This window comes from Phodopus roborovskii, unplaced genomic scaffold, assembly GCF_943737965.1.
Source record: "Phodopus roborovskii unplaced genomic scaffold, PHOROB, whole genome shotgun sequence".
Lineage (NCBI taxonomy): Eukaryota > Metazoa > Chordata > Mammalia > Rodentia > Cricetidae > Phodopus > Phodopus roborovskii.
The window spans coordinates 6,354,073-6,379,221 of NW_026126459.1; the positions used below are offsets into that span (position 1 = coordinate 6,354,073).

Genomic DNA, 25,149 nt, shown 5'->3' on the forward strand with positions numbered 1-25,149 from the left:
CAGGGCTGATTAGATCCCTGTCCTGGCTCCTCTAGGACTTAGCCAGTGAGGTCTTTTCTTCAGCTATTGTAACTTATGTGGTAGAACTTGACTTTGAGCTGGTGATTCTGCTATGAATCTTCCCATTTTCTCCTTTTGGGATGGTTTCTGTGGATGCTAAGTCACCCATGCCCCAGTGAGGGAACTACAGCGACAGTCACAGAATAGCTCATGACACTTGATTTCTTTTCTCACCATGTGGACCAGTCTTTCAGATGTAGACATTTAAGAAACCCATTGATGGCCCTGTTTTCTTCTGTTTTGCAGAAGGCCCTGTGTGTGCGGCAATACCATGTGGCCTCTGTCCTGTGCCAGCGGGCCAAGGTGGCCATGAGCCACTTTGAGCCCAATGAATACATCCGATATGACCTGCTAGAGAAGAACATTAACATTGTCCGCAAACGGTAAGGCTGTGGGGAAGCTTGAGGTGCTGGCTGAGGGCAGCTTCCCTTTTTGGAGGCATCGGAAGTGTTGGTGGCAGGGTCTAGTGTTCAGGAAACAAAGGGCCTTGTACAGGAAAATCTTTTCACTGGAACTTCTGGCCCTTTTCCAAGGAAGAATAATAGTAAGTGACCTAGAAGGCCAGGAACCATGGTACATGCCTGCAATCCTGCACTTGAGAGGTGGAGGAGACAGAAGCATCAGACTAAAGAAGTACTTCTAAGGTTCTAAGTTTGTTGACTGGTGAGGCCTACACTCAGTCTAGTTCTGTCCGATGCTGATGGCCCCAGCATTGGTTCTAGTGTTATTTTTTAAATTACATTTTATTTTTTGTGTGTATGCATTTGTATACATGCTGGGCGTGGTGATTCATGCCTTTAGTCCTAGTACTCGGGAGGCAGCCAGGGCTACACAGAGAAACTTGTCTCTAGAAACAAAAACACAAAACCAGGGTTCTCTAGGGACTGATGACATCAAAATGTAGGCAGTACCGGCCAAACTCCCAGATATTTATTTCTAAAGTGCAACAAGAGTGGAGAAGCACTGTCCCCACCAATACAGGACCTTGTACAAATGCTTTTCTCCAGGAAATAGTCTTTGATTTATTCTTGAGACTCTCTGACCACTGCCCTGTGGGAAGAAAATGGGTTTTCCTTTCATCTGAAGACTTGCTCTTCCTCATGCTTGGAAGGAGAACTGGCACAGATGTGGCCTTCATGGTGACTTGACCAGAAAGTCTTACTTACCGTTTAGAGTGTGTTTGTATTCATTTTTTGGTTTTAGTTTTTAAGATTTATTATGTATACAGTATTCTACCTGCATGTATCCCTACAGGCCAGAAGAGGGCACCAGATCTCATTATAGATGGATGTGAGCCACCATGTGGTTGCTGGGAACTGAACTCAACCTTTGGAAGGGCAGCCAGTGCTCTTAAGCTCTGAGCCATCCCTCCAGCCCTGAGGGCTTGTTATGTAGTGGATAGGGACTGATAACACCACTAACCATCCCTCAGTGCATAGAACAGCCCCATAGTAGTCACCTGGCCCCAAGTGTGCAGAGAGCCAGGGTTGAAAAACCATGACACAGTGAAAAAGTAGAGATGGGGCTATTCTAACCACTGAGCCATCTCTCCAGTCTCAAGATGGGACTTTTCTAAAAACAGTTTTATTCTAAAGAATTTTTTTTATTTTATTAAGAATTTCAAACATTCATGTTATGTTTTGATCCAACATGAATGAATGTACAGTGGCTATGACTGACCACATCCACAAAAACCTGAACAAGATCAAGCTATTCTAAAGAACTTTAAAGAAGGCTAGAACATTGCCAGGGGACTCTTTGACATTAAGTTCAGATTCTGTTTTCAGGAACTAGGTCTCTGTCACCCAGAACAACAAAGGGGCAGATAAACATAGATAGATGACCCAGTTAGCCCTCAATCACAAGGGGATGTAATGATAACTGTCCAAAGTTTTCTCATTTGCCAGGCTTTGAGTCTTTTTATTATACCATATTTAGTATGTAAGTATTCATCGTGGTTACACTGAGGTCATCAGACTTCCAGGCAAGTGCCTATACTTGCTGAGCCATAACTCACCAACCCAGTGTCAGGCATTTGCTTTCAAGATCTTGGTGCTATTTTTTCAGCTCTCTATGGTTCAGAAAGAGAAGCTGTGTTCCACACAGTGAGTCATTGCCAAACACCAGCTTGGGATATGCTGCTGCAAATTGATGGCCAGCCCCTGTACCTCAGGCTCATGCTGTTTTTATTGGAGACACTCATGACACAGACCTAGAGGTTGCTGGTTGAGCTGCTGCATTGCACAGCTAGGACAGAGCTCTTAGTTCAAGGGCCTAGAGGACTGTGAGGTTCAGAACTGGGGCCCAGGCAGGCAGAAGAGAAGGAAGGGTCTGCCTTTGCCAATGTTTGGCAACAGCAGTCAGCATGAAGGCACAGGCCAAAGCACAGCCTGCTGGCTCCTTGCTTCTACTTTTGTACTATAGCTTTAGGGCCTGGGGAACTCACTTTTCCTCCCAGTGCCTCAGTTTCTTCATCTGTATAAAACGAGTTATATACACGAAGTGCTTAAGAAATCCTAAAAGTAGGAGCTGGGGAAATGACTCAGTGCTCTCTTCTTGAGGACCCAAGTTCAATTCCTGGCACCTAGGTTGGGCAGCTTACAACCAACCGCCTATGACTCCAGCTCTAGGGAATCCAATGCAGTCATCTGACTTCTGTTTACACATGTCCACACACACATGCAAACAATGCATCTTTTAAAAATCCTAGAATTAAGTACCCTAGTAACACTCACCTTCAGTGACAGAACACAGATCCATGGTTGACTGGGAATGGCATGAGAGTTATTAGCAGAGGGCAGGAAAAGACTCTGGGAGTGGGCAGATGGGTTTGTGGTTTGTTTTTTTTTTTTTTTTTAATGTGTGGTGATGACAACTGAGTACAGGGCCTACCACCTGCTGCTAACTTACTTCCCAGCTCCAAAAAGTATCTCCTGTATGCAGTTTGTCGGTGTGATTATACATAGGAAAGCTCTCTCTCTTTGTTGGTTGGTTCTTGCTCTGTAGCCCTGACAGATTGGCACTGGCTGTGGAGTTCTGGTTCATCTTATGTTGCTGACAGTCTTCTTGCCTCAGCCTCCTGATTGCTGAGATTGAGATTACAGCACTACCATGTTCCACTTTAATAAAGCCATTTGAAAACAAGAGAACTGTGTCAGGCATGCTGGCATTTATCTGTAGATTCAAGCAACATGTAATTCTAACACTCAACAAAGTAGGGACAGTAGATATGTATATAATAGAGTAGTGGAGTAGAAAAGCAGGTTTTTTGTTTTATTTTGTTTTGTTTTGTTTTTTGAGACAGGATTTCTCTGCGTAACACCCCTAGCTGTCCTGGGAATGGGAACTTGCTCTGTAGACCAGGCTGGCCCTGAATTCACAGAGAACCTCCTACCTCTAGCCTCCTGAGTGCTGGGATTAAGGGTGTGTCACCACCACCAAGCTGAAAAGCAAATATCCTTTGAAAAACTACTCCTGTTATTTTGTATGATGTTTGTTTATTTTGCTTTTTTGTTTTGTATTCTTTTGGTTTTTTGTTGTTGCTTTTGAAACAGGACTTCATGTAACCCAAGCTGGTCTTCACCATGCCTTTTAGCATAGCCAAGAATGATATTGATATGTTCCCTGAACCCCACCTTCCAAGTGCTGGAATTGTAATGATGCACCACACCTGGCCTGTCTTCTGCGATGATGACATTCACTTGTTCTTCAAGTAACTTTCAAATCCCCACAGTAAATGCCAGGCACTTCCCTATGTCCTGGAGATGCCACAGGGAACAGCACTGATTTGTTCCTGCCCAAGTGGACCTTGAGAACCTGCATGAAGATTATCCTATACCTGCTCACTGCCATAAGCATGGAGAGGGAGAAGCTGCTGTCAGGATAACTTCCTTCTGCCCACAGGTTGAACCGGCCTCTGACTCTCTCAGAGAAGATTGTGTATGGACATCTGGATGACCCGGCCAACCAGGAGATCGAGCGGGGAAAGACATACCTTCGTCTACGGCCGGACCGGGTGGCCATGCAGGATGCAACAGCCCAGATGGCTATGCTACAGTTCATTAGCAGTGGGCTGCCCAAGGTGGCCGTGCCATCAACTATACACTGTGACCATCTGATTGAGGCCCAGCTAGGGGGTGAGAAAGACCTGCGCAGGGCCAAGGTGAGCCCAGCTGATGACGGGGGCTGGTGGCTGGGTGTGGCATGGGAGAAGGGAAGTAGGTCCCATAACGCAGTCTGCTGGGGCACTTCTGAGTTCTTTTTTTTTTTTTTTAATTTATTTTTATTTTATGTACAGTTTTTGCTATGGGTATACCCTGAGACTGTAATTACAGACCATTGTGAGTTACCATGTGGGTGCTAGGAATTGAAACCAGGTCCTTTGGAAGAGCAGTCAGTGCATTTAACCACTGAGCCATCTCTCCAGCCCCACTGCTGAGTTCAAATGACCTGCTTAACTCAGTCTTTTTTCATAACATTGAGGATCTGAGGATGGAACCCAGAGCCTTATGTATGACAGGCAAATACTCCACCACTGAGCCATTCCCTGGCCCTGAGGTTTAGCATTTTTTTGTATGTTTGTTTGATTGTTTTTATTTTTCCAGACAGGGTCTCTCTCTGCATAGCCTCGTCTGTCCTAGAACTCACTTTGTATACTAGGCTGGCTTTGAACTCACAGAGATCCTCCTGCCTCTGTTTCCCAAGTGCTGGCACACACCTTTAATCTCAGAACTTGGGAGGCAGAGGCAGGCTGATCTTTGAGTTCCAGAACAGCCTGGTCTAGAGTGGTTCCAGGACTACTAGGACTACACAGAGAAACCCTGTCTCGGAAAAGAAAAAGGGAGTGCCCAGAGTCAGGTATGCTGTACGTTTGATACTGGTGCCTGAAGTCATTTCTCTCCATCCTAGCAGCCCACCTCCCTGTATGTTTATCCGTGTCTCACGCACCCTCTCCCTTGATCTCTCCTGCCCTTTGGGGACCAGCCAGGGAAAATGATGGAGAGCCCCGTGTGTAGCAGCACCATGAATTGAACCTCATAGCTGTGGGAGTGGTAGACTGATCTTGTTCTCACTCTCGAGATCTCATGCTGGTCTTCTTCCAGGCTCTTTCTTCTTTTGTGGCTTTTGCTTAAAACTCACAATGGCTGCATGCCATTGAAACTGCCACTCTGAGCTGAATTCCCCGTCTTATTGTAAAATCTAACCCATGCTCCTTCTCCCAAGCCTCCAAGCTTATGATACCTTCCCATGTGCTACTAGATCTGGCCCTGTCCCTCTCAACCCTGGGCCTGTCTGCTCCCTGCCCCTGGCAGTGGGAGTGGGTACTCTCTGGGGGCACTGGCAAGAGATGAATGCCCAGCTGGCACAGAGCAGAAGCATGTGATAGAAAGTGCTCCAGTACTAGAGTCAGCCTGGCTTACAGAGCCTCTGAGACTCTTGGGAAACACTGAGGGGCAGCCATCCTCCCCATTCTAGCTTTTTCTCACCACCCGTGGTGTCTTAGGGAAACAGTGGCTTTTTCCACTAAACTCAAAGCAAGTTCTGTCTACTATCTGAAGCTATTAGCTGCTAAGTGATCACGTTACATGTCTTTGCAGGGCCAGGAGCTACAGAGACCAGGGACCCTGGAACAACCATTCATGGTGGAGATATGGTTCACAGAACCATAGATTCCAGATCTCATCCCTTCTTGTAGTTTATTTACTGAACATTTGTTACATGTTAAGTGTGGTAGCAGAACTGTTACGTTGGACTAGATTAGCAGGCCTGTCCCTCACAGATCTTAGAGAACAGTTCATGTGAACCAAGTAGTTGCAATGGGAAGGGGAAGTACAGGCTCTTTGTCATAGGAAGGAGGTCATTGAGTTTTGGGAAAGGGGTGGGAGCAGCTCCTTTGGGGAATGGACTGTGAACTGAGACCTAAATAGGTAACTGGAGGGAGAAATTCACGACAGATTACCAAAGGCCAGGGTTGGTGGAGCATGCCTGTAATTCTATCACTTGGGAGGTGGAAATGGGGATCAGGAGTTCAAGATCATTCCCGGCTATACAGTAAGTTTGAGGCCAGCTTGGGCTCTGTGAACCCCTGACCCCTGTCTCCCATCGCCCTCCCAGCTAAATAAATAAATAGATAAATAGACAAATGACTGAGTGAATATACAAAGGGCCCTAAGACTGGAAGAAACAGGAAACTTAGAGCATGAAGAGGGGCAGACAGAATAGGATGAAGCAGGCAGGGCCTTGAGGGCTGTGGGAAAGGCTGTGTCTACCATCCTAGAGTCAGTGGAAGACTTGTCCAAGACTGTTACTGTTGCCCTAACAGGCTACTACAGATGAGAGAAATTATATAATATAGAAGTTCATTCAGCTCCATTCTAAAGAATGGAAAGTCTGGGGCATCTGTTAGGAAACATTGTGCTGTCCCGAGATGGAAGGGCAAGCAAATGTGGGTGAGCAGGGGAATATCGGGCAGGACTTTTTTCCTTTTACCAGGAATGTACTCCACAATGACAGCATTAGCACATTCTTGAGGGCAGAGTCTCCTAAAGATCCTACTTAACACTGAGTATTGGAGAGACATGCAGATTTAGAGGTGTATGGGGTGTGTGGTCAGTTCTGCATGTATTTATAGTCTTTGGCCCCAGACAGCAAGTGATCTATTTAGAGTTACACAGTTAGAGAAGGTTCCATGCTGTTTCAGCATCACTTTTGGGACACCCTCCTACAAACATACCCACCCTCCTGCCCTGGGTCCCAATTTCACAAGTGACTGGTTTATAAAGAAAGACACGGCCAATGTATTCATTATTAATTAGAAAGGGATAATAGCTCAGGTGGGTGGTGGTGATGCTTGCCTTTAATCCCAGCAATCAGGAGGCAGAGGCAGGAGGATCTCTGAGTTCCAGGTTAGCCTGGTCTACAAAGCTATACAGAGAAACCCTGTCTTTAAAAAGAAAAAAAAAAAGAAAGAAAGAAAGAGATAGCTATGGTAACACAACTTGTCTGCCATTCTTTTATTTGGGGACCAAGTAGACACTCGGAATGATACACTGGCTGGTAGGACTTTAAATGACGCTGTTTTCAAGGTGTTTATCAAGTGTGGGGCCTGTTTCTCCTTTTCAACACTAGAGTCTACCATGGCACTGTTCATTTTGTTCCTGGTCAGTCTCATTTGTCTGTGGACATGCCTCATCAGATAACGTTTGCCCTCACAGCTGTGCTGTGGGGCTTCCCTGCCTCCAGGACACTGCCTTCAAATGACAGGCTAAGGGAACAGTGAATCCCATCCTTTTCAGATCAATGGGCCACCCAGTTAGCAGCCTTTTACCTGCGGCCTGTCAAGCATGTTACTTAGTACTGTGCTTCTGTTATGTGCTGGCACCGGCTTGGTGCTCACAGGTGGACTGTTACACCCATCAGAGGCAGCAGCCTTGGGTTCCGTTGGGGTCTCCAAATCTGTGGTTGGACAGATCTCACCTGACCCTCTGCTTTTCCATCTCCAAAGTGGATTTGACAGCAGTCTTGTTCCTAAGTGGGTTGTGGGGCTGTTTAGCATGATGTTATTTGTATTTGGTGTTAACTGAGATTCCAGACTGGTACCCACAACTCAGTGAGTTAGTCATCTTCTATTTGATAGTCTCCCTCACTCTGTGTCCACTCTAGTAGACAGATACCACACATGGCACACCCCTTTGCTGTTGGCCCTGGCTAGGGAATCAAGTGCCAGAGGAGCCTTTGTCAATTATCCTGCCCTATTTCTACAAAGAAACAGAGGCACAGAGCAGGGCAGGGACTTGTTCCCAAACTGTCCCCCTAGCCAGGTGTCATGGAAATGGAGCTGTCTCTCTCCCTGAGCCTGCCAACTGAAACTGCAGGCCAGCAGCCAAGCCCTCTGGAATTATTTTTAGAAGCCCAACAAGAGAATATTTGTATTCACATTGCCAGCATGTCAGCACCATGGGGGAGGGAGTGTGGAGTGTGAGGTCATCCCAGATCAAACTAATGCTCTGGTTATTGATTTGTTTTAACAGGATATAAACCAGGAAGTGTATAATTTCTTGGCAACTGCAGGTGCCAAGTATGGTGTGGGCTTCTGGAGGCCTGGATCTGGAATCATTCATCAGGTAATACACAGGTTAGCCTGTCTTTGCAAGGCTCAAGCCCAGGTTTCACTCTGTTATGAGATAACATGTTCTAGGCCTGCTGGGCCTTGAGGCTTAGGAGAGCTGAGCAGGAGTGCTGGTGGCCCTGTCATCCTGAGTACTGGGATTATAGGTCTATAACTGCAGTTTCTAGGAATATAAGTGCTTGAGGGAATGCTTAGAGGAGAGGTAGAGGTTAGATCTGTTGGTTCATACCTGTAGTTCAAGTACAGTTCTTTATATGGTGTTGGGGAATCCCAGATGGACTTCTGAGCTACATTCACTGATAATACAAGTGTTAAGTCCAGGCTTATCCAGGGGATGTGAAGCCCTTTCCTGACTTCCACAAGCACCAGGTGTTCACATGGTGTGTAGACATACATGCAAACAAAATGTCCATACACATAAATGAATCTAAAAGAATTTTAAAAAGTAATTACATTTATTTGTGGTGCTGGGGTATTGAATCCAAGGCCCTATAAATGCAAGGCAAGTACTATTTCAGTTGAGCAGTTTCCCATGATAAATTTAAAAATAGTAAAGATACTAACTTATTAGTACTTACCACAACCTTGTGAAATAACCACATACTTTACAAATGAGGAAAGTGAAGCAGAGAAATTAATGTCTTCACCCAGTGGCTGCCTCGTGGTTAATTGCTCAGTAGGGATCTGTCCCTGAGGGAGCGCTGTGCTCCACTGTGATGCTCTGCAACCTCTATCAACAGGGAGCCCTTCCCATTCCTGAACTGAGCACTGCTCTGTTCATTTTACCAGTTGGGTTCTGCAGGATGGAAGTACTAAGAGTCATACGCTATGCTAGCAGGTGCTTTTCCAGAGTCTTCCAAGGCTGGTGTTTAATTTGGCAGACAATTTTGTTCACAAAGCCATGTATGGTAGGCACACCTATAATCCTAGCACTCAGGAGGCTGAAGCAAGAAGTTGTGAGTTTGATGCTAATCTGGGCTACAAAGATGAGTTTTTAAAGAACCTGAGCTACAGTGTGAGACCCTTCCTCAAAAATAAATGAATGAATGAATGAGTGTTGGCTAGGCAGGGTGGCAATAACCTTTAATCTCAATATTGGAGGAGGTAGAGGCTGGTAGATCTTTGTGAGTTTAAGGCCAGCCTAGACTATATATTGAGGCCTTTTCTCAAAATAATTACAATTATTTGTGGTACTGGGGTGTGGAATCCAAGGCCCTATGCAAGGCAAGTACTATACCAATTGAGCTGTTTCCAAACAAAATAAAAATTGGGATTGTGTGTGTCAGGGGTTCAGAGACATCAATGGGGGCTGCTGAGGGCTAACCTGGTATATGTTCTGGGGTCAGATGTGCTACCATTGCTCCACGAGGTCACCCTGGTGTATGTTCTAATGAACTTTCCATCTCCTGCATTTCCAAGGTGACTCCTCTCTCTGTCCCAGGCCTTGCTACCTGCTCCTTGCAGAGGAGTGGAGTCAGGCTGTCATCTGACTCTGCTTGGGCCCCTGGCTCTGCCTGTCTTTGAGACCAGAGCCAAGAATGGATTACTGCATTGCCCTTTAGGACAGGGCTGCCAGGGATACGGGGCTGCCATGTCACATAGCCTGCTGCCATGCAATAGGGCATGAAGGCGTATGGACTCACTGTCATTGGCCTTTTGGTATGGAGCTCACACCAATCCAGGTATCCCCCATTCCATTTTAGTTCCAAGGCATAGGCCCTTGTGGCAGCTCTTAAGCCAAAGTTTGGAGCTGTGAGTGGTGGCTGCACATATCTTCCCTTGGCATCCTACTAAACATTCAACATGATTCTTTTTTACTTATTTATTTTTTTAAGGATTTTTTTATTATGTGTACAGTATTCTGTCTGCATGTATGCCTTCAGGCCAGAAGAGGGAACCAGATCTCATTACAGGTAGATGTGAGCCATCATGCATGTGGTTGCTAGAAATTGAACTCAGGACCTCTGGAAGAGCAGCTAGTGTTCTTAATCTCTGAACCATCTCTCCAGCCTCTCAGCATAATCTTAAAACATACCATTTCCAGGAACTATGTTTTATTCCCTGTTCTGTTGCTATGAAGAGACACCATGACCAAGGCAACTATTATGAGAGAACATTTAACTGGGGTTTTGCTTAGTTTCAGAGGTTAGGTCCATTGTCATCATGACAAGGAGCATGGCAACATTCAGGCAGATACTGGAGTAGTAGCTGAAAACTACATCCTAATTAGATAGGCAGAGATCAAGACTCTGGGCTTGGCACGGGCTTTAAAATCTCAAAGCCCTCGCCCAGTGACACACTTCCTCCAATAAGACCACACCTCCATATCCTTTCAACCTTTTCAAATAAGGCAACTCCCTGGTGACTAGCATTTAAAAATATGAGCCTGTTAGGGACATTCTTATTTAAAGTACCACTCCATGTGTGTACCATGTATCTTTACTTTTCTACCCCTCATGGTCAGGCTGTTATTGTCAGCTTTTATTCACGTAGAACCCCAGCCTTGTCCCCATTGACCTGGCAGGCCCTGCTTTAGCTTTCTAAAGACCTTGGCACATTAGCTTCCTAACTCACCTGTTTATCTCCCCAGCCTTCCCATGCCCTGCCCCGCTGAATTCAGCCTCTGGATGGACCTCTGTGAACCCCTTTGATTTACGTTCCCAGCATATGCCAGTGCATTCTTTGTCATGTGCTCTGTAGACACAGCAATTGTGGCTCTGTAGATGGGACCAGGGGAGTACAGATTTGGTCCTTAGTGTATGTGTTGTGTACATCACTGGTTGAATTTCTAATGTTATGTTCTAGATGTTAGTCCAGCCTAAAATACACTGCTCTTCTGGGTGTGATGGTGCATGCATGTAATTCCATTCAGCCTTGGGAGCTGAGGGAAGAGGATCCCAAGTTCAGAACCATCAGAGCTATATAGCAGGACATGCCTGAGCTATATAGAGGACCCTGTCTCATAACAAATCGACATATAAAATACACTTTTTGACCCTCACTCATTTTTCTTTCAATATTCATAGATTGGTGAAGTCACTGTTTCAGCTGCTTCTTGTGATGCTAGGTACCGCCACACTAGACAATTTACCACCTGAGGCCAAAAGTGTCTAGTCCATAAGCCTACAGTAACCTCTCCTCCTGGATGTTAACTACATGTATGGCTACACCACGTTCACCACCATGCATGCAGTCTGTGTATTTCACCTTCATGTAGCTAACATTTCCAACCTTGTGGATCTTTAGGGATTGCTACTCTCAAATCTTTCCATACCGCTGAGATAAGGGAAGGGCAGGGAAACAAACACTGGCCTGCTCCTCCCACACAGATGGGGAAGGTGTGTCAGCCCTTCCAGCCTTTTCCATTTCGAAGGAATGATGGTCCTTCATGCCATGCTAAGTCCATTGTGGACACCTCACCCCATGTTTCTATGATGTCCCAGGGACTCCACCAATATTCAGTGCCAATAGTTCCTAGAGCCTCTCACATCTTGTCACCTTTGTACTTCCTAGTGCCCATGAGTGGACTCATTTCACCAGGCAAGACGAGCAGAACCCCAGGTGAAGGCTTTTTCTGCAAAGTAATCAAAGGCTGCTTCTCCCAGCTGCCTGGCATGATATCAGTCATCATGGGGAGAGTGTCTCCAGACTTTTTTCATCACACAAGGCACTCTCATGGGTCAGTTTTTGTAGTTCTTACCACATCCTGAAGTTAAGATGACCTGTATGTTTTGTTTTTGGGTTTTTTTTTTTTTTTTGGATTTTCAACACAGGGTTTCTCTGTGTAGCTTTGGAGCCTGTCCTGGAACTAGCTCTGGAGACCAGGCTGGCCTCAGACTCACAGAGATCTGCCTGCCCCTGCCTCCCAAGTGCTGGGATTAAAGGCATGAACCACCAACGCCCGGCTGACCTGTGTGTTTTTATTACTATAAATGAGGAGACTGGGGCACAGGGAGGCATTTACAGGCCCGAGTCACAGACTAGTCATGAGCCCAGGTCACCTGGCCATATAGGAGCAGCTTAAATTAAATGAGGCTGCCCCTACCCTATACTTCAAGACTACCTGGGCATGGCTGGGTGGTCTGGTGTCACTGGTGGCAGTGCTATAGTTCTTTTTTGTGTCCCATTTCCATTCTGTGGTAAAGGCTTTTAAGCTTAATATCTTTGATTATTTTTCAGATCATTCTAGAAAACTATGCATACCCTGGAGTTCTTCTGATTGGTACTGACTCCCACACCCCCAATGGTGGTGGCCTAGGAGGCATCTGCATTGGAGTAGGGGGTGCTGATGCCGTGGATGTCATGGCTGGGATCCCCTGGGAGCTGAAGTGTCCCAAGGTGAGGGTTGGGGAAGGACTTATTTTGGTCTGGCTGGAAGGGAATCTGGTGGGGCTGCATGGGGGATTGTGGGTCCCAAATGGCTGAGCCAGGCTGGATTCTCTTTTGTGGAGAGTAGGGCTGATAAAGAGAAGTGGAACACAGTATGTGGTGCGTAGGGCCTGTAACTGCCTTCCCCACTGTTTCAGGTGATTGGCGTGAAGCTGACAGGCTCCCTCTCTGGTTGGACCTCACCCAAAGATGTGATCCTGAAAGTGGCAGGAATCCTGACGGTGAAAGGTGGCACAGGTGCCATTGTGGAATACCACGGGCCTGGTGTTGACTCCATCTCCTGCACTGGTGAGGATGACAGCCCCACACAGTGTCCCTAACTCTGGCCTGGCTCTCATGTGCCTGAAGCTCCTTCCTTTGAGGCTGTCCAGGCAGTGTATGGGCTGAGAACATACATGCTGGAGGTAGAAATCAGGGTGGATTCGACCTATTGCTCTGACGGAACAGCTGACAATCGCTATGAGGGCAGTAATTCCTTATGGCTACTCAGAGTTAGGAGCCACACCAGTTTTAGCTTCTGCTGCTAGGGCCTGCCCAAGACTATGGACTGTCCTGGGTGATGGATACAAATCGAGAGACTCTGGGGTAGCCTTCAGAATTATTATACCTGGTAGGTAACAAGAGATCACTCTTGCTACTGTGACACAGCCCAGCTGTGAAGTTGCTAACAGGCCCTGATAGAAGCCAAGATATTTCTGAGCCACACCAGTGCTACAAGATGCTCTGGTCCAAACAGTGGAAACATTCCATTCTTTTTTTTTAAATCTCACTTTGTTGCTCAAGCTGGCCTTAAACTCCCTGAGCTCAAGGAGTCCTTGAGTCTGTTTCTCCCAAATAGCTAAGTGTTGAGGAATATTATTTTAAGGTGTGTGATTTTTGTTTATGTTGCATTTGTTTAACTCTGTGAAGCTGTGATTCTCTGCCTGTCTAAAACACCTGGTGGTCCTAATAAAGAGCTGAATGGCCAATAGCAAGGCAGGAGCAAGGATAGGTGGGGCTGACAGGCAGAGAGCGTAAATGGAAGGAGAATGAGGATGGAGAGAACAAGAGAACAAGGAGAGGAGGACTTCAGTCAGGGCCAGCCCCCAGCCATGGGTTTTGAGGGGTGAGTGCCTGTTGCCACTAGGTGGCCTTGTAGGTCAGAAAGGAAGTGATGCAACTCACTGCAAGAAGAGCTTTGTGACCACCCCCCACCCCACCCCACCCCACCCCGTGCAGGTACTGGGTGGGGCCCACACCTAGCTTCCAGCAGCCTCATGCCTTGGGCTGTGTTTCTCCACAGGCATGGCAACAATCTGCAACATGGGTGCAGAAATTGGGGCCACCACATCAGTGTTCCCATACAACCACAGGATGAAGAAGTACCTGAGCAAGACAGGTCGAGCAGGTGAGCTCATGGAGCTGAGTGGTGTCGGCATGCAGCCTTGTCATACTCCTGTCCTGAGGGCTTGAGTCCTTACCTGATGTCAGTGGGCTGGCTGCATGCAGAGTGATGACAAGCTGGAAGGGCCTGGCACCCAGATTAACATCCCTGCTACAGGTTACCCATGTATGTGAGTTTCACAAGAAAAGGGCTGAATTCTGGTCTTTTCTGGACTAAGCCCAGTGCCCACCACAGGAAGCTCTGGAAGTGACATGGGTCTCTAATGTGTAACTGTTCCCTGACTGACAGGGCTTCCCAGCTTCCCCCAGCTTTCCTAGGCTAGTTCCTTTTCTGTGAAGCTCAAAGAAGGAAACAAAGGACTGGAACCTGGGAAGGGAGGGGAGTGTGAATGAATCCTAGAAACTATAGGTTAAGGGGTCCTGGGAACCTGGAAGCCCTGATTCCTACCTGGAGTACCCATCACTCCTTTCTCCACCTAGTGACTTTTTTCTTTTTTTAAGATTTATTTATTATGTATATAGTGTTCTGTCTGCTTATTAAAGATTTATTATGTATATAGTGTTCTGTCTGCATGTATGCCTGCAGGCCAAGAGAAGGCACCAGATCTCATTACAGATGGTTGTGAGCCACCATGTGGGTGCTTGAGAATTGAACTCAGGACTTCTGGAAGAGCAGCCAGTACTCTTTAACACTTTGAGCCATCTCTCCAGCCCCCATCTAGTGACTTCTTAAAAAAATCTGTTCCTCGGGGCTGGAGAGATGACTCAGCTGTTAAGAGTACTGGCTACTATTATAGAGGACCCTAGTTCAAGTCCCAGCATCTCACAACTTACTGCAACTCCATTTCAGGGGACCCACATTAAAACAAATAAAAAAACAGAAAAATCTCAAAAGTTCTGTTCCTCACTCAATGTGTGGTGGAGTGTGCTTGTAACTCCAGTACTCCATTTTCCATATCCTATCTCTCATGATGTCTCCGAATTCTTCGTTCACTGACAGCCTCCAGGAGGCTGAGTTCCTGTGGGCTGGGACAACACCCTGTACTGTTGGATTGTGTCTGTTGGCTTAGTTGCTGCCTGGAACCTGCTGTTTGGTAAGTGGCAGGTATCTGGCTCAAAGAAAGTCTCAAAACCAATTTCTGTTTCATTTTCCTCCCTTGTTGATTCCAGACATTGCCAATCTAGCTGAAGAATTCAAGGATCACCTAGTGCCTGACCCTGGCTGCCAGTATGACCAAGTGATTGAAATTAACCTCAATGAGGTAAGGGGGTGGGGGGGTAGGGTTTGGGGGGAATTTCTGGGGTGGGACTTTTAATTTTTAGCACTGGGGGTAAGGGGGTGGGTCCTATCAGAATACCCAACAAGGCAGTTGGCCCATGGTTCCTAGGGCCTAAACCAAGCAGACAGAGGAGATGGCATATAGCCATGGGGAAATCAAGTCTGACATTAAGTGTCCATTTTCCACCCCCCAACTTCAGTGGAGGCCAGGGATTTGTTCTGGAAGCTCATAGGGCACATGTAGTGGGTTGGCATCCTGAGGCCTACAGAACAGGTGATCAGGGAGCCAGGGAAGGCCTCTAGAGCAACAGAAGCCAGGTTGTGTGAAGTTCTATGCCAGCCTTGGTTCTATGGATCTGTGTAAACTGATCTGCTTCTATAGGCCTCAGTTCATCAAGTGTGAAGCCCAAGGTGGGGTGAGCTAAATGGGCCAATTCCTGTAGTAACTGTCGTATTGATAGCCATGTGCCAGACACTTGGCTGTGCACATCACATTGTTATCCCTGCCACATGAAAAGCATCTGGCCATGGCCTGTGTCAGAAGGTTCCAGTAGTTATGTTTATGGTCCATCCTGACCCGATAGTACAGCTGAACCCAGAGCTCTCAACCTGTAGACAAGCATGCTAGCACAGGTTCTTGTCCTCAGCCTTCTTTTTACTGTAAGACAAGGTCTCACTAAGTTACTCAAGCTCACCTTGAACTAACTTTATAACCCAGGTGGACCTTACCTTGCAGTCCTCCTGCCTCAGCCTCTCAAGTAACTGGAGTGCAGGCCTCACTACCAGGCCTAGCTCTTCCAAAAGCAGTGTAGTTTGGGAGGTGATGGGCTTGGGAGGCAGATGGCCCTGATGGTTTCTGTACTTCTCCCATCTACTTGTGACCTGGAGTGGGTCATTTCACTCTGACCTTCAGTTCCTGTGTATACCATGTGGAGATAAGGACATGCTGTGTGTGACCTGTCTGCTATGACAAAATTTAGGCCATGAGAACAGGAGCCTTTCCTTCTATAGAAACATGAAGTCCATCTCACTCTTTCCCCTTGCCCCTCTTTTCAGCTAAAGCCGCATATCAATGGACCCTTTACCCCTGACTTGGCTCACCCAGTAGCAGAAGTGGGCACTGTAGCAGAGAAGGAAGGCTGGCCTCTGGACATCAGAGTAGGTGAGTGCCTTCCACCATATCAGGTTAATAGGTGTCTAGGCCAGCAGCTCTGCCCAGAGCTATGAAGTCACCTTTATGGAGCTTCCTGAGGCAGGCCTTTTCTGCAGTAGGTCTATGAGTATTCAAATATTACCTCTGCTTGGTATAGAAAGAATACATATTTATTGTAGTATAGTGAATATTCACAAGAAGAGTCTAATTCTACCCTTAACCAGAAAAATGTTCTTTGAGAATGTTACTATGTTATTGAGTATATGAACACGCACATCTTTATATAAATATACTTCTGTACAAACACAAACCAGTCATGCTGCTACAGATGCGCTGGCATGCTGCTGTTATCTGCACAGTCTGGTTCTTCAGAGCCTAGGTTTGCCCTCACAAGGCCTTGGTCTGAATCCTGGCTCTGCTACTTAATAGCTTGTGCTCTCAACAAGGGGCTTCCAAACACAAATCAAAGAGGAAACCAGCTCACTTGTCATCAGAAGGGGTGCTCAGAGTTGCCAGATACAGCACTGTTGCACTGGGCTTCTAGATAAACAGAGAAAATCATTGCAGTATAAATATGCCTATGCCACCTTCTAATAAACATTCTCACTTAAGAGAAATTGCAGAAAGCAAGCCTGGTTCCCCATCTGTAAGCAGGCCCTATGTAACCCTGGCTATCCTGGAACTGTCTATATAGACCACAGTGGCCTCAAATTCAAACTCACAGAGATCCTCCTGCCTCTGCCTCCTGAGTGCTGACATTAAAGGCATGCCAACTGTGACTAGTTTAACAAAATTTTTAAGATCTTTTGCTGTGATTATAAAACAAGCAGGCCACACAATGGGGGTGCATACCTTTGATCCCAGTGCTGGGAAGGCAGAGGCAAGCAGCTCTGAGTTCAAGGCCAGCCTGGTCTACAGAGTGAGTTCCAGAATAGCCAGGGTTACACAAAGAAGCCCTAACTCAAAAAACAAAAAGAAGAAAAGAATAAACAAAACAAATAAAGCAAGCAGAGAACAGAAAGTCCTAGATAGTATAAAAGCAAAATTGGCCTATCGGCTCCCATTAAGCAGTAATCATTGTGAATGTGTAGTATTAGCCCTAAAGTGGGGCACAGTGCTACATGCCTATAATCCTAGGACCTACTCAAGAGGATCAGGGGTTCAGGGTCAACCTGTGCTACATGAAACCCTGCCTCAAAAAAATAAAGCCCTTTAAGGTTTTGTGGGGTTTTTGCTTGTTTGTTTGGTTTTTGGTTTTTTTGGGGTTAGGGTTTCTCTGTGTAGTCCTAGCCACCCTGGAACTCACTCATAGGCCAGGCTGGCCTTGAACTCAGAGATTCACCTGCCTCTGCATCCTGAATGCTGGAATTGAAGGAGTTTGACACCACACTCACACCCCACTGCATCCCAGCCCCAGCCTTTGGGGTTTTTATGGATACTTATACTTGTGTATAAAATTGGTGTGGAAGTGGATTTGGTATGACCTATGTTCATTGTCATGGTCAGTGAATGTTAATGACTGGGTCATGAATACCTTTCTTTATTGTTGATACTTTGGTTGTTTCCAACATGTCTACTAGAAATAATCTCCCTGCCAAAACAGTGGGTGAACTCTCTCCAGGTCAGATGGAGAATTCTGGTCACAATCTCCTGACTTTTGACTCTATCACCCACAATACCAGGTTTGATTGGCAGTTGCACCAATTCAAGCTATGAGGACATGGGACGGTCAGCAGCTGTAGCCAAGCAGGCACTGGCCCATGGACTCAAGTGCAAGTCCCAGTTCACCATCACACCAGGCTCTGAGCAGATCCGAGCCACCATTGAGCGGGATGGCTACGTAAGTGTCCACCCTGGCTTCCCACCATACATGCCTGCAGGTATGTATTTCAAGACAGGGCAAGTCACAGCTTGGGCTAAGGCAATGCAGCTTTCCATCTTCCAGACTGCTGCCCTACCCATTGCCTTCAGCATTGTACCTGGCCCTGACAATTTCCTGTCCTTTGTCCTCTGCAGGCACAGATCCTGAGGGATGTGGGTGGCATTGTTTTGGCCAATGCCTGTGGCCCTTGCATCGGCCAGTGGGACAGGTAAGTCAACCTCGGTCTCCTTGGGTTTAGAATTCTAGAAGAAATGGTGGAAAGAAGATTCCAGCCCAGAGCCTCTGGTTCTAGGAATTGCTACACATTAGAAGTCTTTGTCAGAGCCCGGTGGTGGTGGCATACACCTATAATTCCAACACCTGGGAGGCAAAGGAAGGTAGATCTCAGTGAGTTCGAAGCCAGCCTGGTACAGAAAGCAAGTTCCAGGACAGCCAGGACCGTTATATAGAAAAATCCCTGGGGGGGGGGGGGGAGAGGCCTTGTCAGACATACCTGGGCACCCAGATCAGAAAGAGCCCTTTAGAGGCTGAAGTCCTGGCTGGCAGGAGAAGCCAACAAGGCTGCATCCTAGCAGGCAAGCCAGTGGCTCTGATGGAGTTGCCCAGTCAAGGAGACTCAGGTCTCAAGCTGGACTGTGCCCTCTCTTCCTCAGTCTCAGATGAGACCCAGTGATCTTGAGGTTGTCCTCTGTGCCATGTTAGAAGTCCCTCAGAGAAGGCAATGCTTTCAGGGCCTTCTTGTTCCCTCCTGTCGTTATTAGCTAGATATGCACTGCAAGAACCCAGACCACAGCTCTGGACATCTCGTGTGACAAGGTTAGATATTCTAATGCTGTCTCCTCTGCTCTGGCAGGAAAGACATCAAGAAGGGGGAGAAGAATACAATTGTCACTTCCTACAACAGGAACTTCACAGGCCGAAATGATGCAAATCCTGAGACCCATGCCTTTGTCACATCCCCAGAGGTGAGACTACATGACCAGGCACAGGCTGAAACTACCTTGGGGGTCCTGTTCCTGATGGGTCAGAGGAAAGGTGGGGAGATGGGCTGCTTAGGGTTGGCATTATAGACAGTCCCAGAAACTATAAAAGGACAAATTAGCCACTCCTATCAGTCCCTACCCAGCAGCAGTCACTGCTAATGTGAATTACCCAAGGGGGGAAGCCATGAGCCATGGCCTTGTCATTCATCAAACAGAATGCTGATTTGTGACTCCTACCTGGGTCTCCCTCAACTCTTAAAGGTCTCAACTGTTTAGCATGGTTAGGAGATAGGAGTATAGACTGTGGCATTTCACTGCCTGAGACAAGTCCTAGCTCTCCAAACCACATGAGCTTGGTCGCCTTACTTACCTTCCAGGGTCATGTGACAGGTATGTGAAGTACTTGCTTGCAGTTCTTTCCCCCCTCTACTCCCAGTTCCTCTCCTCTTCCCTTCGAGCGACTGAGACCACAGTTGTGTCTCAAACTCAGTTTCTGCATTCTGTAAAAATGTGCCTTTGTTGTTACTCTGGGCACTGAAGAGTGTCCCATCTCCACCATCACTAGCACAGGGCCAATCTCTTGGCTTTACTGAGTGTTCCAGAAGCTCTCATTGCTAAGTGAGGAAATGATTCTCTGCTTTTCCTTTGCTGCCAAGCAAGAATATTTTCAGTACTGAAGCCTTTGTGTACTTGGCCTCCTCTCATCTGTCCAGGACACCTGCATGGGACAGGAAAGTACCGTAGTAGCACTGGCCCGGCCCAGCCCTACCAGCCATTGTAGAGGTCAAGTGGCCCTTGTGGGTTCCTGAGTAGTTTGCAGGCCTAGTGGTTCATGGTCCCAAAGAGAGCCCTGCAGCTGTGACTTCAGAAGAGGGTTCTGGGAGGGAAGATGGGTCAGTTGGTGATGTTCTTGCTGCACAAGTGTGAGGGTCTGAGTTTGACTTCCCAGCACCCACATTAAAAATCCCCTGGGGCAGCTGGGTGTTGGTAGCCCACGCCTTTAATCCCAGCACTTGGGAGGCAAAGCAGGTGGATCTCTTGAGTTCAAGGCCAGCCTGTCTACAGAGCGAGTGCCAGGACAGGCTCGAAAAATATGCAAAGAAACCCTCTGTCTCGGGGCTTGTTGGCCAGCCAGCCTACCCAAACAGGACAGCTCCAGGTTCATTTTGAGAACTTGAGGGCCAGCAAGATAACTCAGCAGACAAAAATCCTTGCCATACATAACCCTAGAGACCAGAGTTAATGCCCAGATCCCCGTTCCCCTTATCCTCCACATAAAGATGGAAGGAGAAAAATCAACCACACAAAGTTGTTTTCTGACCCCAACATCTATGCTTTGGCATCTGTATGTACACACACACACCATATACACATTCACACCCAATAATTTAAAAGATAATAAAGAGGAGCCTGGGTGGATAGGTGTGGGTGGTGCTAACTAGCAAACTGGCCTCCTCCATTTCAGATTGTCACAGCCCTGGCCATTGCAGGAACCCTTAAGTTCAACCCAGAAACCGACTTCTTGACAGGCAAGGACGGCAAGAAGTTCAAGCTGGAAGCTCCAGATGCAGATGAGCTCCCCCGATCGGTGAGCAGATACTGCTGCCTTCGTTGTGTATGGTTAGCCACCACCTACCTGCCTTGGCCTAGCTGCCTGGGCTCATGTGAGGTGGGGACACTGAGAATGAGTGAGGTTTGGGGCACAAGGAAGCTTGTGATCTGTGAGACATCGTGTGGGGATTAAGGACTCAGTGCCCAAAGTGTCTCCATCCCTTCTGTAGGACTTTGACCCAGGGCAGGACACCTACCAGCACCCCCCCAAGGACAGCAGTGGGCAGCGGGTAGACGTGAGCCCTACCAGCCAGCGCCTGCAGCTCTTGGAGCCTTTTGACAAGTGGGACGGCAAAGACCTGGAGGATCTGCAAATCCTCATCAAGGTTGGCACAAGCATTGGGTATGGCTGGGGCCCCCTGAGAACAGGAAGGGAGGCTTCAAGGAGCAACAGATCACAGCAGCCTGCAGTTCCCCTTCTCCATGGCTCTGAGCTGGGCAGAGCCTGTTCTAGGCAGTTAACTATCAGGCTTCAGCCATCTGGTGTGGTGAATGCATCATGTGAGTCAGCTCGGATCTGGATTGACAAGACTCCCACAGCATTCCTATGCCTTTCTGGTGTGATCAAGGGCCTCAGACTCATGTCTAACAATAATTTACAGGCTTACTAATACACAGCCAGTATTTAGCTCACGAGCCAGGACCCAGCTTCTGTGTCTAGCATGGAATCACTGATCTTCCACTCTCGGTAGCTTAGCTGAATAAGCAAACAGCTGCATTTGTCCTCCAGGTCTAGCCTGTCCTGTGAGAGTCTTGTCATGGACACAGCATAGCTAGGGCTTTTGAGGGTGTGGGTGATGACCTCGCCTGAAACAGGTGGGCGTGGGGAGCGCCAGAACTCACTCCATAGACTGCAGGTCCAGACATAACCCTCATCTCCCCTCCTTGTGATGGTCACTGCTGCCTATCTCTAGGCTTCTCCCTTCCTCCACTCCTCACTGGCCTAACATGGCCTGTCCTCTTCTGTTTACCCATCCAAGGTCAAAGGGAAGTGCACCACTGACCACATTTCTGCTGCTGGCCCCTGGCTCAAGTTCCGTGGACATCTGGACAACATCTCTAATAACCTGCTCATTGGTGCCATCAACATTGAAAACGGCAAGGCCAACTCTGTGCGCAATGCTGTCACCCAGGAGTTTGGCCCTGTCCCTGACACTGCTCGCTACTACAAGGTAGGCCAGCACTATTGGGCATAACTGTGTTAGCAGCTGCACTTCTTTGGGCTAGAGGGAAGGGGGCATGCCTAGAGAAAATGGCTATCCCGGCACCCAGGAGACCCTGCCCTGGAGACAGATGAGCCACAACAGGTGTATAGGCCCAGACCCAAGAAGGTTGAAGGAAACCTTATAAAATTGATGCTTTAGGAATCAAATCCAGCTAGAAAGTGGAAGTCAGAAGAACCACAGGTCTCACATAGAGCAAGCAGTGAGGGACTCAATCCAGGCCTGAGTCATCATCCCTGGTTTTGTTTCTCTGTGCAGCCTTTGCTGTCCTGAAACTAGCTCAGTGGACAAGGGTGTCCTCAAATTCAGAAGTTGGCCTGCCTCTGCCTCACGTGTGCTGGGATTAAAGGTGTGGGCCAGCACTGCCCCAAGTAGTTTTTTGTGTGTCTGGTGCCCACAGAGGCCAGAAGAGAGTGTCATATCCTCCTTTAGAATTGGAGTTGTGTATGGTCGTGAGCTACCGTGTGGGAACTAAGACTAGAACCTGGTTCCTGGAAGAACCAGAAGTGCTCTTTACTGTGGAGCCATTTCTTCAAAGTTTCCAGGACTGATCTAGGTACTGGTGAGGTACTAGTGAGGGTCATCAGGCACCTCGTTGTGGCTGACCAGGACAGTGCACATGGTTAAGGAACTGTAATCTCAGGCCCATACCATGGACCAAACAACTAAGTAGCCCTTCAGTGCTACAGTGAATCTCTTGCTCCCACTGTATCAATCATAGTTTCCCCAAAGGGCCTCCACCTTGTCTCTGCACTGCTCCATGAAGGCAGCTGCTTTCTTGTCCACTGCAGGTGGGCAAGGAGAGACAACCTGCCTGGTCCCTTGGGACCTTATCAGGCCCAACTCACTCCAAATTCAGCTGCTCATGGACAAAAGGAAAGGAATTGCCTCCCCCAACATTGACTCATGAACCTCACTTTGTCCCTATTACCTGACAGAAACATGGCATCAGGTGGGTGGTGATTGGAGATGAGAACTATGGTGAGGGCTCGAGCCGGGAACATGCAGCACTGGAGCCTCGCCACCTTGGAGGCCGGGCCATCATCACCAAGAGCTTTGCCAGGATCCATGGTGAGCTAGAGCCCTAAGTGCTTCTCCTTACTCAAGGTCCTAGGTCACCTACTCTGTCAGTGGCCAACTTGGGCTTGGAGTCCATACTCCCATATTCCAGAGCCTGTCCCCACCTACCCAATGCCAAGTTGACATTGCCCTAGTCTAATGCCCATAGCCTCTCACCAACACTGGTCTTAGTTCTAAGCTTGTCAGTTCAAAGCATGTGGCATGTACACCTGCACTAACTAACGCAAACCTGTTTGGAGTGCTACTGGGAAAAGGAGTCAACAGGACCTTGCACACTTGGCACTTAGTCACTGCTTGTTAACCCCCACCCCGGGGGGGAGGGTTTATCTCCCAACTGTTTCAGAAGATACTCCTGGGCTAATAATGGTCCCTGGGCAGAGGAACCACACTTTTGACATCATGTATGTCTTCCAGAAACTAATCTAAAGAAGCAGGGCTTGTTGCCTCTCACCTTTGCTGACCCCTCCGACTACAACAAGATCCATCCAGTGGACAAGCTGACCATTCAAGGCCTGAAGGACTTTGCCCCTGGCAAGGTTAGGGGGCTAGGAAGGAGAGCACAGACGAGGGTTCTCCTGTGTGGGTGGGGCTGAGCAGTCGCTTGCTTCCTGTTCTATGTACCAAGCTATACTTTCAGCTCTTGTGAGTTCATGTTTCAGCTGAAAGAACCAAGTCCTTTCCAGGTGAGGGAAACCTTAACCAGGACTGGCCTGGCCCTTAGTGCCCCAAAGCTTGTGTGGTGCAACACCTTGGGCCCTCAGAGTCCCCACTGAGAGTGGTGCTCTGGGAGCACCCTCCTTCCCACCCACACTCATGTTTCCTTTGCAGCCTCTGAAATGCGTCATCAAGCACCCTAATGGGACACAGGAAACCATCCTCTTGAACCACACCTTCAACGAGACTCAGATCGAGTGGTTCCGTGCAGGCAGTGCCCTAAACAGGATGAAGGAGCTGCAGCAATAAGGAAAGTCCTGGCTGTCATGTCCCACTCTGGACCCTGCTGGGTGTCAGAAGTACAGGTCCATGTGCATCGTCATGAGCCAGAGCTGGTCTGTCCAGTATGGCCTCCTGCGCCGACCAGACCTGCTTCCTGCTCTCCCCATCCTCAGCCCACTGAGTGATCCACCATGGAGGGCACTTGAGATTATGTCCCAGGCCCTGCCTTCCTTTTCAGTTTGGTTCTTCAACAGCCTATGCACCTGTATTTATTTTTAATGACAGCACTCCCTCTAAAAGTTTTCATTCTGCCTGATCATTTCACTGGTGGCTGAAGGATTTTAGAGAACCTTTTGTTCTTACAAGAAAAAATCCAAATTCATTGACTGTTCTGTTTGAGAGTGGTTGGTGTCTGCTATTTGTTTTCAGCTTGCGTTCAGGGAAGGTCTTTTACACCAAGGTCAGCCGAGGCCTCATCAGGCCTGGGCCACAACTGGACCTTGACCACTGCAGCAAGAATGGGGAACACTTAACAGAAAACACTATTCCATCCCCATGTTCCTGCAATAGGCTAGAGCTTCAGGAACCAAGAGCTGCCTCCTCTATTCCCTTGAGACTGTTCTACTAGGCCTGAGAGTAGGTACGTGAGCACCTATTGTGAAGTCAGTGGTGGTGGCACAAGCCTTTGATCTCAGTACTTGGGAGACAGGTGGATCTGAGTTCAAGTCCAGCCTTGACTACAGAGTAAAATAAAGCAACCTGAAAAGGAATCTGCCCCCCAAGCCATACCTAATAATATATGCTGTCCCTAGCCTCCTCAGCAGAAGGTTGTGACAAAATAAGTCCTTCTTCATTAGTCAGCATCAGGTGGCACTACCTCATACCCCCAACACATGAAAAGACCCAACCAGGCCATGAAGGTTTGTCACAAAACATTACTTACCACAAGTACCCTAGTTTCAGTGGGAGAAAGGACAACAGGACCTGGGGTATCACTAACACCACACGGTACTTGTCACAGCTTAGGCAGTGGCAACGCAGG

General features: G+C 47.7%; 1 protein-coding gene across 1 annotated transcript; it reads left to right on the plus strand.

Moving 5' to 3' along the window:
* Nucleotides 1–279: 279 nt before the first annotated feature.
* On the plus strand, nt 280–24,503 carry Aco2 (aconitase 2). The gene is made up of 17 exons (XM_051189451.1): nt 280–443; nt 3,964–4,222; nt 8,091–8,183; nt 12,368–12,526; nt 12,715–12,865; nt 13,860–13,964; nt 15,131–15,222; nt 16,296–16,401; nt 18,075–18,232; nt 18,409–18,482; nt 19,128–19,239; nt 20,723–20,845; nt 21,039–21,194; nt 21,849–22,040; nt 23,030–23,162; nt 23,586–23,707; nt 24,000–24,503. Exons 1-17 carry the CDS (start codon nt 280–282, stop codon nt 24,132–24,134), a joined length of 2,334 nt encoding a protein of 777 aa, XP_051045408.1. The 3' UTR covers nt 24,135–24,503.
* Nucleotides 24,504–25,149: the final 646 nt, after the last annotated feature.